Raw genomic sequence first — 16,176 nt, 5'->3', positions numbered from 1 at the left:
TGTAAACTAAGAATATTTTTGTCATTTTTTGATTAGGAGGCAAAATGCACTTTAACCCCCTATATTTTATTTCATGTGCAATTTATTTCTTTAAAATTTGAAAATGAGCATATAACCTATTTGCGTCTGACACATGTTTCACACATGTTGAATGGAATGTCTAACAATGCACTTTAGTTCATATATGATTATTTTCAAATGAGAATGAGGTAATCCGCACATGACCCAAATTACAAGGGATAAAATGAAATTTGCCCAACTTTAAATAAATAATAATATGTCACCAAATATTATTAGTGGAACAGAAAGCATCTGATTCCTACCTTCACAACTGAACGAGAAGAGAATTTCTACCCATGCATAACTAAACTTGGAGAAGAACATAACAACTCAATTCAAACAAAAATAACTCTACTCTCAATAAAACTTCATATCTAAAAAAACTCGCAATAAAACTTATGGTCTCAAATTATTTTGAGTGGACTACAATTATTCATTTTCTCTAATAACTTTTATTAGTAGTAATATCCTCGATTATTTAGGATATATTGTTGAAAAAACAGTACAGAATTTACATGAAATAGAAACTGGTTTGGCACGTCACACACACGCGCGCGCGCACACACGCGCACAAAAAAAAACTGGTTTTGAAAAACAGAAACTGGAAACAATATCTGTGTTTGTGTAAAACAAACAACATAAATAGTACTTTTTGAATAAACTAGAAATAGAAAACCACAAAAACAGATCTCTAATTACTTTTATTAGTAGTAATAGTAATAAAAGTTCTCCAACTCCCACCTACTCTTCTAACCAGCCACCCATTACTGCCACCTCCAGATCAATCCACCACCTCCACACACAAAACAGTCACCAGCCAAACACCACTGTTTTCTTCCCAAAAACACAGGATACTCAAACCTCTACCCCCTTACCCCTCCAACCTTCACACATCAATTATAGGTTTTGTGGATTTTGATGTTGATAGAGTAGATGAGGTAGAGAACAGAGAGGCGGGAAGGGGATGCTGGCAGTGGTGGTCTTTTGAGGGTTGTGGATAGAGAATTGCAGGATATGAAAAACATTTTTAAGGCTTTATGAATATAAGTTCCTATAGGAATTTTTTTTTTAATGATTTGTTTTGACAAGAAGCAAGAAGCTGCAGCAACTGATGTGTTTAATAGGTGGCTATAGATCAAAGAATTGTCAAGAATAACCTTAAACTTGAAACAGAGTAGATAATGATTAAGAAAAAGACGCCAAAGAACAAGTCAACAAGTTAAATAACAGCACAATTTGCAAAAATATATGCATAGATTAGTCGCAAATCAAAATTTCCTAACGTGAGGTAAGCCCAAGAACAGTCACATATCTTCTTTGGGCTTGGGGGTTATGCATAACAATGCAAATACATATGTTCCGTCTCCAATGAAGACCAACTCTAAGGAGAAAGTTATCTACAGATTTCACCCCAGGAATCCAAGAACTCATCCAATTTTCCAAACATTTCTGAAAGAATGATAAATACCTACTGACATATACAGCAGCTCAGTCATCGATTCAGAAAAACTCCTCCGGAGCTGGCGCTATATCTGCCCAGTTTCTCTTAAACAATTCCCAGGCAAGAGAAATTTATACTCATCAGCGTTTTCCAAAAGATATGAGGGAAGATGAACAGCTGAGTATGAACGGGGAATGGGTCCCATTTTTCCGATGATTTCCTTGAATGTATACTCCTCGGGCAGCATATCAAATAAGTCAGCCCCTTTGCAGATCACTTTCTGAACTCTATTAGGGTTCAAGTAATGAGAGAACCTCACTCTGTCAAAATGACTATATGCTTTCATTTTGAATACGAATTCATGGATATGGCGAAAACAAAAGCTACAATGCCACCCTGCATCAGCTAAGATCACATCAGATTGGCGATAATGTGCATACCGAGTCTTACCGGATTCATACTTGTGGATCGAAGCTCTCCAACTATTATTATCGACAAGAAACTCAAAAGAGTAGAGATAATTCTTCAAACGAAGATGGACGATCGGGGGTATGTCGTCACACCACCTCAAGAGATCAATAGTGTGTCGACTTGGTATCTCATCAACATCTGACATAATCAACAAGTCATCATCTGTTATACCTGCTAGTTTGAGAAGATGATCCAACGCTAGGCGCTGATACGCCTCCTCAATGAATGGGTTTTCCCCTTTCCTCGATCTCCCCGGAATTTTCCCATACGTCAAACGTGGCTCGATGAATTTGAATTGATCTCGATTGTTTTCAAAAACCCGAGGCTTTGGAATTCCAGTGAAGGTTGAGTTTGACTCGAGGAGAACAAAACCTGTTATGTAAGGGTATAATTCTTTCCATCTTATGGTGAGAATCTCAAGTTCATTACTAAACAAGACTGCATCGAAAACACGTCGTGGGTACTCACGAATTCCCCACCCATGTAGTCTACAAAGGTGCTCCATGGAAACGTTCTCGTGATAATAGTGAGGCATTTCAATGAAGGGCTTGGGTGGCGATTCCCACAGTGGCCGCAAGAAGTATGAGATCTTTTGCCCATGCAAATATCCAACACAGATGCATGTCGGAACCATAATAAATAGAAAGATGTAAATTTTCAAATCCAGTCCTCGAAGAATACATCGCAGCCTCGACATGCTCAACACTCTGCCCGGTTCCTGTAGATTCAAAAAAAATATATATTTTTTCTAAGACTCGCCACACAGAGATACAAAATAAAAAAAGGACGATTTTCTGCAAAGACTATGAAAACAGAGATTATAATTCATATTCCAGAGAGGAGCAAGTGGGAAATTATTAAGCAACCATAATAATACATTAAGATGTCCGTGAAACACTATCCGAGCCAATACAATACACAGGGCTTCCCTACTTTGTGCAAATCTTAATGGAATTCTTTGAGATGTAAATGGGTTCTAATCCTCGATATTATTAGAGCCATAGAGGCAACAGTGTGTGTAATGTAACCCGAAGGATTTACTAATATAATTGAATGGGCATACTAACTAGAATTGTAAGGAATATTCATGCTGATCATTACCTATTCCAAGAAACATAATTGGAGGAAAAACTTGAAAGCGTAAAATAACATCACCCAGTTTAGTACCCTATTGGATGGAAGACCCATTTTAGTCTCCAAGGATTTGGGAGGGGTTAAGTGGGTAAAACTGAACATTTGGCATAATTTGAATAAAATGACTGCTCTCATGTTTGAACCCACAACTTAGTAGAGGCCGATAGAAACCCATGAAAAAGAAAATAAAAGGGAAAAGAATGTTTTTTTTCAAATAATTATTTTACTTTTTTGTAAAGCCCATACCACAAAAAAGATACAATTCAAAATTCTATTGGTTTCATGGTCTCTCTCAATGTTTCTTTGGATCAAGAAGAGAGTTTTATGATCCCCTGTGTTTCCCTCTGTTTATTCTGTGATCATGTTCTTTGGAACCCTTGAACTTTCAATTGAATAGAAGATACACAAGGGTCAACGGTTAAGAAGTCAAACAGACAACGAAATGTTAAAAACTCAAAATGCTCTCTATTTTCTCTTACTTTTCCTCGCATTTTCTCGGCAACCAAACAAAGCATGATGAATCGACCAAAAACAAACAAATAAAACCAAATCCCAACAATGTTGTAACAAAGAAAACTTTAAAAAATCGAAAATTACAAAATCAAGTTAAGATCAACAACAATAACAATCACTGAGAAACAAATTTATGATGAGAGAGAAAGGGGAAAATCTACCTCATCGCAACCATCACAGCAGATATCGTCTGTCTTCTTAGAACAGTAATGAGATCCTCCTTCCGCCATCATATACACTTTCTCGGAAAATCTAGATAGACCCCACATCTCTCTCTCTCTCTCTCTCTCTCTCTCACACACACACACACACACACACACACACTACAATCACTCACTGAAACCCAGAAAAAACTTGAAGTCGCCGAAAAAGTCAGACACTTCACTGCACAAACCCACCAGAAATCGATCGGAAAATCGGAGATCGGGATGGGTTTGTCTATGAATGAGAAAACCCAGATGGAGAAGGCTATGAGAATCCCCAAATCAATGAATTTAGAGAGAGTATTGGATTGGAAGAGACAGGAGAGACCGAACGAAGGGTTGCGCTGTGCGGAGGGGAGGGAAGGGTGAGTAGTGTGTGTTTGTGTTTATGTGGGTGGCTGTATGGTATGGTGTACGGTTAATGGGTGGCAGTTGTAGACGCTACAAGGAAGCCGTTTCTTCCTGTCTTCTACCCTACTTTTCTCTCACCATCCTTATATCTCTTAAAAGTGTTGAGATCGTTAAAAATTTTAAAATTTTTCCTAGTATCTTATGCTCCGTTTGAAAAGTGGGTTGGTTTTTTAGTTTTTTGACTTTTTTGGCTATTTTAGTCTGGGCTTAAAAGCTTGATTTGGGAAGGATTTTTTGACTTTTTGGCTTTTTTGAATTTTTTTGTAAGAGAAGAATGTAATAATTATGGGTTGGATGTGATGTTTTGTTTGTTATGGCTAAAATAGCCTATTTTATTTTTTGTGGCTAAAATAGCCAAAAAAGCCCAAACCATGGCTTCCCAAACGAAGCCTATATAAGTTTATGACTCACACGGATTGTATATGAGTCTTATATCTAACATATTTAATAAAAATTTTGATAAAATTTTTAAAATATACATATATATATATATATATATATATATGTACCTCTACGTATGTATTTAATTTAAAAATATATATATTGTGTGGGTAATTTTCTGATCACACTGCCCGCCTAGTAATCAGTTTGAGAGTACCGCCAGAATAGATAGCTTCAGCAAACCTGTAACAGAAAGAAAAGGCTCCGGCGGTGGCTCTTCCACCCGGGGGCACTCCGACGATCAAGTCAGTATCTCTCAAAGATAATCAAGTGCTAAACTTATTGCTCAAAACATAAATTGCGTACCTTAGACCCACGGGGTGCCTCTCTTTTATAGTTTACTAAATCCAAGTCCCATTAGAAGCCTGACTTCTATGGATTCAAATTCAATACTGACTTTGGACTCTTCAAGAGATAAAGATAAACTCCCTCAGGGTTTTATCCTTATCTTGGCTAAGTCTTCTCTTTACTCTAGGACTCTTGTCCCTTATCCGCTTATCTCGGATTCCGATATCTTCGGAGATCACCTCGACCTCGCCAAGATAACCTCGGCATAACTACCACGACACGTGGCACCTCGGCTGACACGTCGGCGTCACCATGCCACGTGTTGGTATTCGAAAAATATATCCCCACAACTGCCCCTAGGTTCTATTACCTCGGCATTCTGAGGTAATGGAACCTATATCTGTATTGTCTTCTAACACCTCAGCGTAAGAACTCTTTGGCCGAGATCATTCATGTCAACCCGATATGTCTTATTTTCAAGAACAAGAACTCAAATGAACTTTCCCACGCGCATGAGCTGTCATGTATTACTTCTCAACCGTTTCTTGCACATGTTTCTTCTTTACTGGCCCGTGCATGTGACGCGCCTGTAAGCCGTCTTAATCTGTCTGCGCCGTCTGACGTATGCGATGTTCTAAGCGCATTAAATGCCCTGTTTTTCCGTCGTTTCAAGTTTTTAACAAAACTTTGTTTTTTCCCTCTTTCTTTCCTTACCTTTGTATTCGATTTACTTGTTTTTCTCTCTCTAAAGCCCTTGCTTCTTGAATCCGCCATTGCTTAAGGCTCCAAGTTTTGCAACCGTCTTCGTTCGTCTTTCTGGTGAAGCTTTTACCACTCTGGTACTTCAGCAACCGTCGTCTATCTTTGGCGAATTTCATTCCGGCCTCAATTTCTCTGGTAAGCCACTATTCCTTGTGTATTCATTTCTACTGATGTTCTTCTATTCTTCTTGCTGCCATTACTATTCTGTTTAAACTGTTAATTCCGTGAATCATTTTTATTGTTCACCACTTCTTGCATTTTTTGCCACTGTTTTTAGTTCTTTATTCCTCATATTCTTCATGTTCTTGATAGCCCATCCCTGTTCTTGTTTCTAAAACTTCGCCTTTGTTTTCTGTTTTTTGTGTCTTTGCCAGATCTCTACCTTCAATTTTTACTTTCCATCTTTGCCTTCACAGATTTAGGTTTGGGATTTGTCTATAGAACCTATCAATTCTTAGGAAAAAACTGAAACAATCCTTACCGGCATATACCTAGGGTTTCGCCGAGGTCCAATAATCCTCTTAAGAGCATCTTCTTTCTGAAACCTAGCCCTCTGATTTTAGGCCGACGTTATGGGTATATGGAGACATAGGGTAGACACCCCGACCAAACTTGAGTACTTTAGGCAAGAGTTCTCTATTCTTGCCGATGTCCATCTGAGGCTGGCTAAAGATAACGACTCCATCATGTCCACAGATGATTCAATGCCCTTTCCCATAGTAGCTTTTACTGAGTGCGGACTCCGGCTCCCACTTAACATTCTCTTTCGCGAAATTCTTCACTTTTACAAGTTGAACCCTATGCAACTTGCCATAAACTCTTATCGAGTGATCAATGGCATCATAGTTTTAGCTAGGTAGGAGAATGCTAGGATCACCCTTGCCGACATCCAGTACTGTTATACCATGTGCCCCCTTAACCTGAAGGAAAAAGGCTTCGTCTATTATCTTAAGCCGAGATCCACTGAATTCAAAATCGTAGCCGACCTCCCAGACTCCAACAAGGGGGCTGGAGATGACTATGTTATTGCTTCGGGAAACTGGGAGTTTGGTGCAGACGAGGACGTCCATCTCTACCCTCTTCCCCGATCAATTAAAGAGGGCAAGGGTAAGAGCCCAGTGTCAATACTTAGTTGTTTCTGTTCAAGTCTTCAATATTTTATCTATTTCTAATGTCTGTTTCTTCTTGCAGACGTTCGTAAGCCACCAAAAGACTTTCGTCAATCCTACGTTCCCAGCAAAGACTTAAAGAGGCTCCTAGATCTGCCAATCCAAAAGCACAAGGCTCCACTGGTACTGAATTTTATTCCGACGTACAAGTCTACACTGCCCGACGTCCCAAAAAGAAAGAAGAAGAGTTTGTCTCCTCCCTCTGCTACCACTTTACAAACCTCATCAACATCTCGGGCTGACCAAGGGTCAACCTCTGATCCAGCCGATCAACCATCAACTTCAACTCCATACTTGGTCCCAATATCCGAAAGAAAACGTCGGCGACGACTTGTCAAAACTGCTGAGATGGGTTGCCCGAAGCCTGTTGCCCAAGATCTCCTAGCCGACCTCCCAGTTGATGTTGATGCTGGACCAACCCAATCCATGCCCCCATCAAAGCCAAAAAGAACAAAAAGGGTTCAGCCTAAGGCCAAAGCTATCGAGGTTGAGGCTGAGGATGCTCAGCCCATCTCACAATTGGCTGAGAGTAAAAAGACTGCTTCTGCTTCTGCAAAAAGGTCTGCTGAGGCCCAGCCATCAGAGTCCACCCAATCAAAGAAGCCGAGGTCATCGTCTGCGACGACCTCGGGTTCCAGAATACCAAAAGTCCCCTGGACACCTGAGATCACTCTAGAAGATAAGCCTGTCCTTGCCAACGACAGCGCCGATGATATAAACGTTGGCGTGGCACTCAGTACTGCTTTACTCCTCCCAGGCGATCTTGAGCGGAATGCCAAGATGAGTGAGTATGAGAACTACGCCTTTATGCTGCAACGCTCTGTCCAAGTAAGTGCCTTTATGCTGAAATTTGTTTTCTCTCTTACTTTGTAAAATTTTGTAACAATTTGTGCCTTGTGTTCTTTCAAGCCATCCAACATGCCCACTCTCTCTCCATGCAAGCTTTTGAAAATCGACAAAGATTGGCCGACATGAAGAGAGAGGTTTCTGCCCTGAAAAATGAGAACAAAACTCTTCAATTAAAGATGAAAAAACTGGAAGACCAGGCTCAAGCTGCCACCAAAGCCCAAACCCTTGCCGAGGAAAAGGCCGAATCTGCCGAGGCTATTAAAAAGGTCGGCGAGGCCGAAAAGAGAGAGGTCGAGGACAAAAAGGTCCAAGCCGAAAAGGAACTTCAGGAGGCCTTAGTTACCAAAGATGCTGAGATTAAGGAGGCTGACGAGCTTATGCTCAAGGAATGGCCGACGTCACTGAGGAGTACAAACTGCAAGTTAGGCAGGCATGCAACAGGGGCTTCTCCCTTGGTTGGATGGCCCTTGCCAAAAAGCTCAACATCCCAGATGACTCGCCATTGCGCAAGGCTGATGATATCCCTCTGCCATATCCTCCCCCTCCTCCTCCAAGTCATCCTAAAGAAGAATCCGAATCTGAGTCTGAAGATGTGGAGGGGGGTGAGGAGGAGGGTTTAATAAGAAAATCCAAGGAGGTTGTTGGGGCTAAGTCTCCTTCTCTGAATGAACAGGTCCTGGACCTGACTCAAGATAAAGATGGCGATGAAGTTATCAAGGAGGCTACCCCGGAGCAGGGTTCATCCGACATTCCTCAAATCGGCAAGAGCGTTAATGAAGCCCTTGCCGAGATCGACGCCGAGATTGCTGCAGATAAGGAAGCCGAGGTATCTCTTCAAGAGACTTCTTAGGTCCAGATCCAGCCAGTTGCTGATGTTGAAAAGTCTTAACTTTCATGTCTTTTCTTTTGTATTTTGTTTTATTTTCTGGACAATGTAAGCTTCCTTTCATGGCCGTAGTGCCTTCTTTTGTACACCACTACAACTGTTTTTCTATGGATGTTTTAATCTTTTAATTTCTCTTCATTTGCTTCTGCATGGTTCTATATTTAGAATATTTTGTATGTCTTTCATATTTTGCCACCTTTGTGCAATCTTCTCAGGGTTACATATCTCGGGTATAATAACTACAAGCTTTACTTCGGCAAGATACTGACCTGCAAACTTTTCATAAATTTCAACAAGTGTAAGACATATACTATTCAATGTCAACTTTGCGAACGTTTCTCAATGTTTCAATCAAGTGTTTAGACAGTGATCTTAGTCTAACCTACTTGTAAATTGCAACCAATTTCAACAAGTGTTATCATATACTGTAAACTTTTCTTAAGTTATAACAAGTGTTTAAGCAATGATCTACTTGTAAATTGCTACAAATTTCAACAAGTGTTTAAACAATATACTTTGCTTTTACCTCAACCTGCAAATTGCTGCAAATTTCAACAGATGATCACATGTCGGCTTATCATTATCTTGTAAATTGCTACAAATTTCAACAAGTGTTAAGCATCTTCTTTGGTTGGACCAACCTGTAGATTGCTATAAGTGTGCAAACTATAACCTTGGCTTCACTTCGACTTGTAAATTGCTACAAATTTCAACAAGTGAAGAGAAACAGTAATCTCGGATTAACTTCAACTTGTAAATTGCTACAAATTTCAATAAGTGAAGATAAGGAATCAGCTTAACTCCAACTTGTAAATTGCTACAAATTTCAACAAGTAAAGATAAGGAATAATCTCGGCTTAACTTCGACTTGTAAATTGCTACAAATTTCAACAAGTGAAGATAAGGAATCAGCTTAACTCCAACTTGTAAATTGCTACAAATTTCAACAAGTAAAGATAATGAATAATCTCGGTTTAACTTCGACTTGTAAATTGCTACAAATTTCAACAAGTGAAGATAAGGAATCATCTCGGCTTAACTTCGACTTGTAAATTGCTACAAATTTCAACAAGTGAAGATAAGGAATCAGCTTAACTCCAACTTGTAAATTACTACAAATTTCAACAAGTGAAGATAAGGAATAATCTCGGCTTAACTTCGACTTATAAATTGCTACAAATTTCAACAAGTGAAGATAAGGAATCAGCTTAACTCCAACTTGTAAATTGTTACAAATTTTAACAAGTGAATTAAGTGTCTCTGTCTTCTCTCTGTCCCCAATGTGAACCTGAGTTCTACTTGGGTTCTCATTATTCATGTGTCCAAAAACACCAATATGTAACTTTATCAATCATATGTGTTTTAAAGAAAAGGAAAAAGATTTTATTGATGACATCGGCCAAAAATAGTGCACATCTAATGATAGAAGAATTTCAAATTACAAGTGTTCCAAGGTCTTGGCAGTGCTTTGCCCTCGTTATTTTCAAGCCGATAAGCTCCATTGCCTAATACCGAAGTAATTCTGTAGGGTCCTTTCCAATTTGGGCCAAGCTTGCCCTCTCTGGGATCCTTCTTGTTGCCGACAACTTTTCTCAGGACTAGGTCGCCGACTTGAAAATCTCTTGGATTGACCTTCTTGTTGTAAGCTCTGGCAAGCTGTTGCTGGTATATTGCGAGCTGAATTGCAGCTTTCTCTCTTCGTTCTTCCAAAAGATCCAGATCTCAGGCTAAGAGTATGTCATTGGTGCCATTCTCTACTCCCTGGGTCCTGATCCCTAGGATGCCGATCTCCAATGGGATGACTGTTTCTGTGCCATAAGCCATGGCAAAGGGGGATTTTCCTGTTGATCTTCTCGGCGTAGTCCGATATGCCCAAAGCACGTTGGGCAATTCGTCTACCCACTTCCCTTTTGCTGCCTGCAGCCTCTTCTTTATTCCATACAAAATTACTTTGTTGGATGCTTCTACTTGCCCATTGCTTTGGGAAAAACTGGGTGTTGAAAAGTAGTTCTTTATCTTGAATTTCGTGCAGAAGTTCTTGATAAGTTTGCTGTCAAACTGCGTTCCGTTGTCGGCAACTATTGCTCTTGGAATGCCAAATCTGGTGATGATGTTTCTCCATATAAAGTCCTTAATGTCCACATCTCGGATTTTGGCAAGAGGTTCTGCCTGTATCCACTTCGTAAAGTAATCTGTTGCCACCAGCAAGTATTTTCTCTTCCTAGTTACTTGGGGAAGTTGCCCAACAAGATCCATGCCCCATTGGGCAAACGGCCAGGGGCTGGATACTAGGTTTAGGTCGGCAGCTGGCTGATGTATCAAAGGTGCAAACTTTTGGCATTGTTCACACTTCTTCATGTAGGCTTCAGCATCCTTTTGCATGTAGGGCCACCAATACCCCTGGGTAATAACCCTGTGGGCTAATGATCTGCCCCCAGCATGGCTTCCACAAATTCCTTCATGAATTTCATACAGGAAATCTTTGACCTGCAAAGGGTGTACGCACCTTAAAAGGGGTTCAGTGAAGGACCTTCTGCAGAGGTGTCCATCTGCTGTCAGACAGAATCTTGTTGATTTCAATCTGACTTTGTGTGCCTCCTTATGATCTTCTAGCAGCTTTCCTTCTTTTAGGAATGCAACAATTGCATCCATCCAGCTTGGCCCCATGTCCACACACATTGCTTCCTGCTCTGTGCTTTCTGGTTCTATGCTCGGGCCTGACATATAGTCGATCATAATTGTTCTTGTTTTTCCAGTCTGCATTGAACTTGCCAGGTTAGCCAATGCGTCGGCGTGGGTGTTGTCATCTCGGTTAACTTGTAGTAGTTAGTAGTTCTGAAATAGGGTTACCAATCTGATGACCTCTTTTACATATGCCGACATCCTTTCGTCTCTGGCTGCAAATTCTCCTGTTGACTGATTAACAATAAGCTGTGAATCACAAAAAACTATTACCTCATCTGCTTCTGCTACCGTTGTCAGTTTTAGCCCTGCAATTAATGCTTCGTATTCCGCTTCATTGTTTGAGGCCTTGAACCCCAAACGGATGGACTGTTCTACTATTTCGCCATCTGGTGATATCAGCAGTACTCCTGCTCCCGCTCCTTGTCGGTTTGAACTTCCATCAACAAACAGTCTGAATGAGTCGCCGATGTAAATGCTGCAGGGTCTGAGTTTTTCCTTCCTTTGCTCTTTTGCCTTAGGCTGGGCTTCTCCTTGTTTGCTTGTACGTCGTTCATCTTGGCTCATGGGAGCCCGATGTTCGACGGATTCTGGCATGAATTCGGCTACGAAGTCGGCCAAAACTTGGCCTTTAATGGCTGTTCTCGGCCTGAACTCCAGGTCATACTGGCCCAGGGCTACTGCCCATCTTGCTATCCTTCATGTTAAGTCTCCTAGTTGCAACAAGGACTTCAGTGGATGCTCTGTTAGGACCACAATCTTGTGCGCCTGAAAGTAATGATTCAACTTCTTTGAAGCCATTACTAGGGCTAGCATTAATTTCTCCAGTGGTAGATACCTTGTTTCTGCGTTGGCCAAGGTTTTGCTTACATAGTAAACAGCCTTTTGCTCCTCTTTTTCTTCTCGGATTAGTACTGCACTGACTGCGTGTTCTGAAACTGCCAAGTACAAAAACAGTTCTTCCCCTGGTTCTGGATTAGAAAGAACCGGAGTTGTGGTCAAGTACTTCTTCAGGTCGGTCAAAGCAGCTTCGCATTCTTCTGTCCACAGAAAGTCTGTGGCTTTTTTTACCAAGTTGAAGAAGGGTCTGCACTTATCTGAGCTTCTGCTGATGAATCTGTTTAGGGCTGCGGCCCTTCCAGTAAGCATCTGAACTTGTTTTGTCGACGTCAGGCTCTTCAGCTCCATGATGGCCTTGATTTGGTCTGGGTTGGCCTCAATGCCCTTTCTTGTTACTAGATACCCTAAAAACTTACCTAATCCAACTCCAAACGCGCACTTTGATGCGTTGAGTCGGAGCCGGTATGTTTTGAGTATATCAAAGACCTCTTTTAGGTTGGCAAGATGACCCTTAGATTCCTTGGTCTTCAAGACCATGTCATCGATGTAGACTTCTACCGTTTTGCCAATTAGGTGCTTGAACATCTTTGTTACTAACCTTTGGTAAGTTGCTCTTGCGTTTTTCAACCCAAAAGGCATTACCTTGTAACAGTACAGGCCTTTAGAGGTGATGAACGCGGTCTTCTCCTCGTCTGGAGGGTACATGGCAATCTGGTGGTACCCCTTGTATGCATCCAGAAAACTTATTCTTTCATGCCCTGAAGTAGCATCTACTAGCTGGTCAATCTTGGGCAGAGGAAAGCTGTCTTTGGGGCAGGCTTTGTTGAGGCTGGTAAAGTCTACACAGACCCTCCATTTGCCGTTCTTCTTCTTCACCACTACTGTGTTAGACAGCCATGTCGGGTAGTAAACTTCTCGGATGGCCCTGGCCTCCAGAAGTCTGTCTACTTCTTCTTCTACTGCTTCGACGTGCATCAACGTCGATCTTCTGGCTCGTTGAATCACAGGTTTTGCCAACCTGTCAACATTCAGTTTGTGGCAAGTGACCTCAGGATCAGTGCCAGGCATTTCGTAAGGTACCCAGGCGAACACTTCAATGTTGGTTCTTAGAAAAGTTTCCAACTCTTTCTCCTCTACTTCGGCTAAGCTTGAGCCGAGAAGAAAGAACCGTTCTTCATCCCCATCCTGGACGAGGATTTTCTTTAGCGCCTCTTCGCTCTTCTTGGCTGGTTCTTTGTCGACGTCTTCTAGGACTTCCACGTCCTCATCTTCAATTCCTGCCTTCTTTGGCTCTCGTACGCAGCAGGTAGACTTCATTGCTGTCAAGGAGCAATTTTTTGCCTGCAGTTGATCTCTTCTAATTTCTTCAATCCCATGCTCTGTTGGGAACCACAGTAGTTGATGCAACGTTGAGGGAACTGCCCCCATTGCATGCAACCTTGGCCTTCCCAAGATGATGTTATATGGCGAGGGTGTGTCAATTACCATAAATTCTGTCCTGATCTTCTTAGTACCAGCTTGTACTTCCACGCTTGCTGCGCCCAGTGGCCACATCGGCGTTCCATTGAAGCCAACCATCGGGCTGCTGAATTGTTCCAGGTCGTCAGGATGAAGGCCCAGCTCCTTGTAACATCTGACATACACGATGTCGCAAGAGCTGCCTTAATCAATCAGGATGCGCTTCACTTGGCACTCCCCAACCTGGAGGGATACTACCAGGGCATCGTTGTGCGGATGCTGGACCATCTCTAGATCAGCTTCAGTGAAGGCTATCATCGGTCCTCGGTGCTCCTCAGGCCGAGGTCTTTTGTGTCCGACCTGGTTCACGTGCTGCAGGCGTTTTACTCTTTTGGTTTCTCCCCGAATGTCGCTTTCGTTCACCTTTGAGTGGATTACATTAACCACCCGTGGTCCTCTTGCCTGTGGTTGCTGTGCTGGAGGTGGCGGTGCTGCTGGTGCTTGAGGCAATCTTGTTTGTTCTTCCCTTGTCCTGGCTTCATCGACCAGGTCCCTCAGAAGGCCTTGTCTTACCAGGTCTTCTAAGTGTGCTTTTAAGGCTCTGTAACCCTGAGTTGGGTGTCCTTCTTCATTGTGGTAAGCACAGTGCCTACCAACGTTTCTTCCCATAAATTCCCCTGGTGCTCTTGCTGGTGCCCTGAAATAGGGTTGGTTTCGTATTTGATTCAGGACTTTATGGTTTGGGATTCGGAACACCGTCGTCACTGCTTGTTTACCTCTCAATTCAGTTTCTTGTTTGGTCGGTCCGTTGTTACCTCAGCCTCGCTTCGGCGAGCCGTTTCCCTTCTCCTGCTTTATCTCTTTGTTTCCCGACGTATCTTCCTCGGCTCTGGCATACTTCTCGATTCTTGCCATGAGTTCTTCCATGCTTTTTGGCAATGTTTTTGCCAAAGACTTCCGTAGTGGGCAATCATCTTTTAGGCCGTTCTTGAAAGACACAACCGCCACCTCTTGGTTGCATTCGGGTATTCGATTGAACACATCGTAGTACCTCTTTGCGTAAGCCCTCATGCCTTCATCCTTGGTGATTCTTAAAGCCATCAGAGCGTCAACCCTCAAGGGCTGTAGTTTGTTCGTCACAAACCTGGCCACAAACATTTCGGCCAGGCCTTCCCAGTTCTTCACGCTTCCCTTCGGTAGTTTATGGAACCAATCGGATGCGATCTCCCCGAAGGATGAGGGGAATACTTTGCAGAGCAACGGCTCGTTCCCACTATATAATGCCATTGAATTCAGGTATAGTCCGACATAAAAGTTGGGATTTGACTTACCATCATAAATTTGGAACCTCGACATACTGAATCTCTTTGGTGCTTCAAATTTGTCCAATTCCACCGAGAATGGTGTTTTCGGCTTAACTGGGGAAGTCACCTCGGCTTCAACATTCTGCTGCCTCCTTTTGAGGTAATCCCTCAAGTCTTCTTTACTCCTACCTGGAGCTCGGCTATCTCTGGACTTCAATCTTTCTCCATGGGTTGTGTCAAAGCAGAGTGCTTGCCCTTGAACATGCCGATGTTCTTTGGGCCCTGGATCCGTCATGTGATGTGTCCTTCGGGACTCTTCTTGTCTCGGCTCTTCTCGTCTGACTTCCCTGGAAGGTCGGTGGAAGTGCCTTCCACTCCTAGTGTGCTGAGGGACTTCGGAGATTGCTTTCCTTCCTCCCTTCTGGGTATTAATTGCTGGCATCGGCGTATCTTGCAGCGGGTATGGTGGCTGCATAACATTGTTCTGCATCATGAAGTTGACGACCGATTGAAAGTCTGCCAGCTTGTTTGCCAAGTCTTTTACTTCCTCATCCCTTCGTAGGCACCTATCCCTCCATACCTGAAGGTTATCTTCGTTATAATACTTGCTTTGGTTTGTCCTTTTCGAAGCGTCGTTCTCCTGGCGGACGTCTTTCTCTCTGTGGCCCTGGCCATGTGTTTCTGTGTTGTGGTTGTCTCCTTCAACGTCAAGATCAATTGGTCTGCCACTCCCAGCAGGAGTGTCGCCCCCAATGTTTTCCCTCTGTTCGTCACTGGCCATCTATTCTTCTAAGTTCCCACAGACGGCGCCAAATTGTGTGGGTAATTTTCTGACCACACTATCCGCCTAGTAATCAGCTGGAGAGCACCGGCAGAATAGATGGCTTCAGCAAACCTGTAACAGAAAGAAAAGGCTCCGGCGGTGACTCTTCCACCCGGGGGCACTCCGACGATCAAGTCAGTATCTCTAAAAAATAATCAAGTGCTAAACTTATTGCTCAAAACATAAATTGCGTACCTTAGACCCACGGGGGTGCCTCTCTTTTATAGTTTACTCAATCCAAGTCTCACTAGAAGCCTGACTTCTATGGATTCCAATTCAATACTGACTTTGGATTCTTCAAGAGATAAAGAAAAACTCCCTAAGGGTTTTATCCTTATCTTGGCTAAGTCTTCTCTTTACTCTAGGACTCTTGTCCCTTATCCGCTTATCTCGGATTCCGATATCTTCGGAGATCACCTCGGCCTCGCCAAGATAACCTCA

The 16,176-nt window shown here is 42.4% G+C and overlaps 1 protein-coding gene across 1 annotated transcript; it reads right to left on the bottom strand.

Annotated features, from left to right (window-relative positions):
• Window positions 1-1,295: 1,295 nt before the first annotated feature.
• LOC114312575 (uncharacterized) lies at window positions 1,296-4,318 on the bottom strand. The gene is made up of 2 exons (XM_028258809.2): window positions 3,781-4,318; window positions 1,296-2,690 (listed from the first exon to the last, which is right to left on the bottom strand). The coding sequence occupies exons 1-2, from the start codon at window positions 3,886-3,888 to the stop codon at window positions 1,587-1,589; spliced, it is 1,212 nt and encodes a 403-aa protein (XP_028114610.1). The 5' UTR covers window positions 3,889-4,318; the 3' UTR covers window positions 1,296-1,586.
• Between the last annotated feature and the right edge of the window lie 11,858 nt (window positions 4,319-16,176).

The sequence above is a fragment of the Camellia sinensis genome, chromosome 5 (assembly GCF_055761805.1).
Source record: "Camellia sinensis isolate YWXY chromosome 5, ASM5576180v1, whole genome shotgun sequence".
In the NCBI taxonomy this organism is placed as follows: domain Eukaryota; kingdom Viridiplantae; phylum Streptophyta; class Magnoliopsida; order Ericales; family Theaceae; genus Camellia; species Camellia sinensis.
This window is presented reverse-complemented; position numbering and strand designations above follow the sequence as displayed.

Excerpts from the sequence above, each read along its gene's own strand:
- LOC114312575 (XM_028258809.2), bottom strand. The coding sequence starts at position 3,888 with ATGTGGGGTCTATCTAGATTTTCCGAGAAAGTGTATATGATGGCGGAA. Across the intron at positions 2,691-3,780 it reads GCTGTGATGGTTGCGATGAG|GAACCGGGCAGAGTGTTGAG; the intron begins GTAGATTTTCCC and ends TTGAATCTACAG.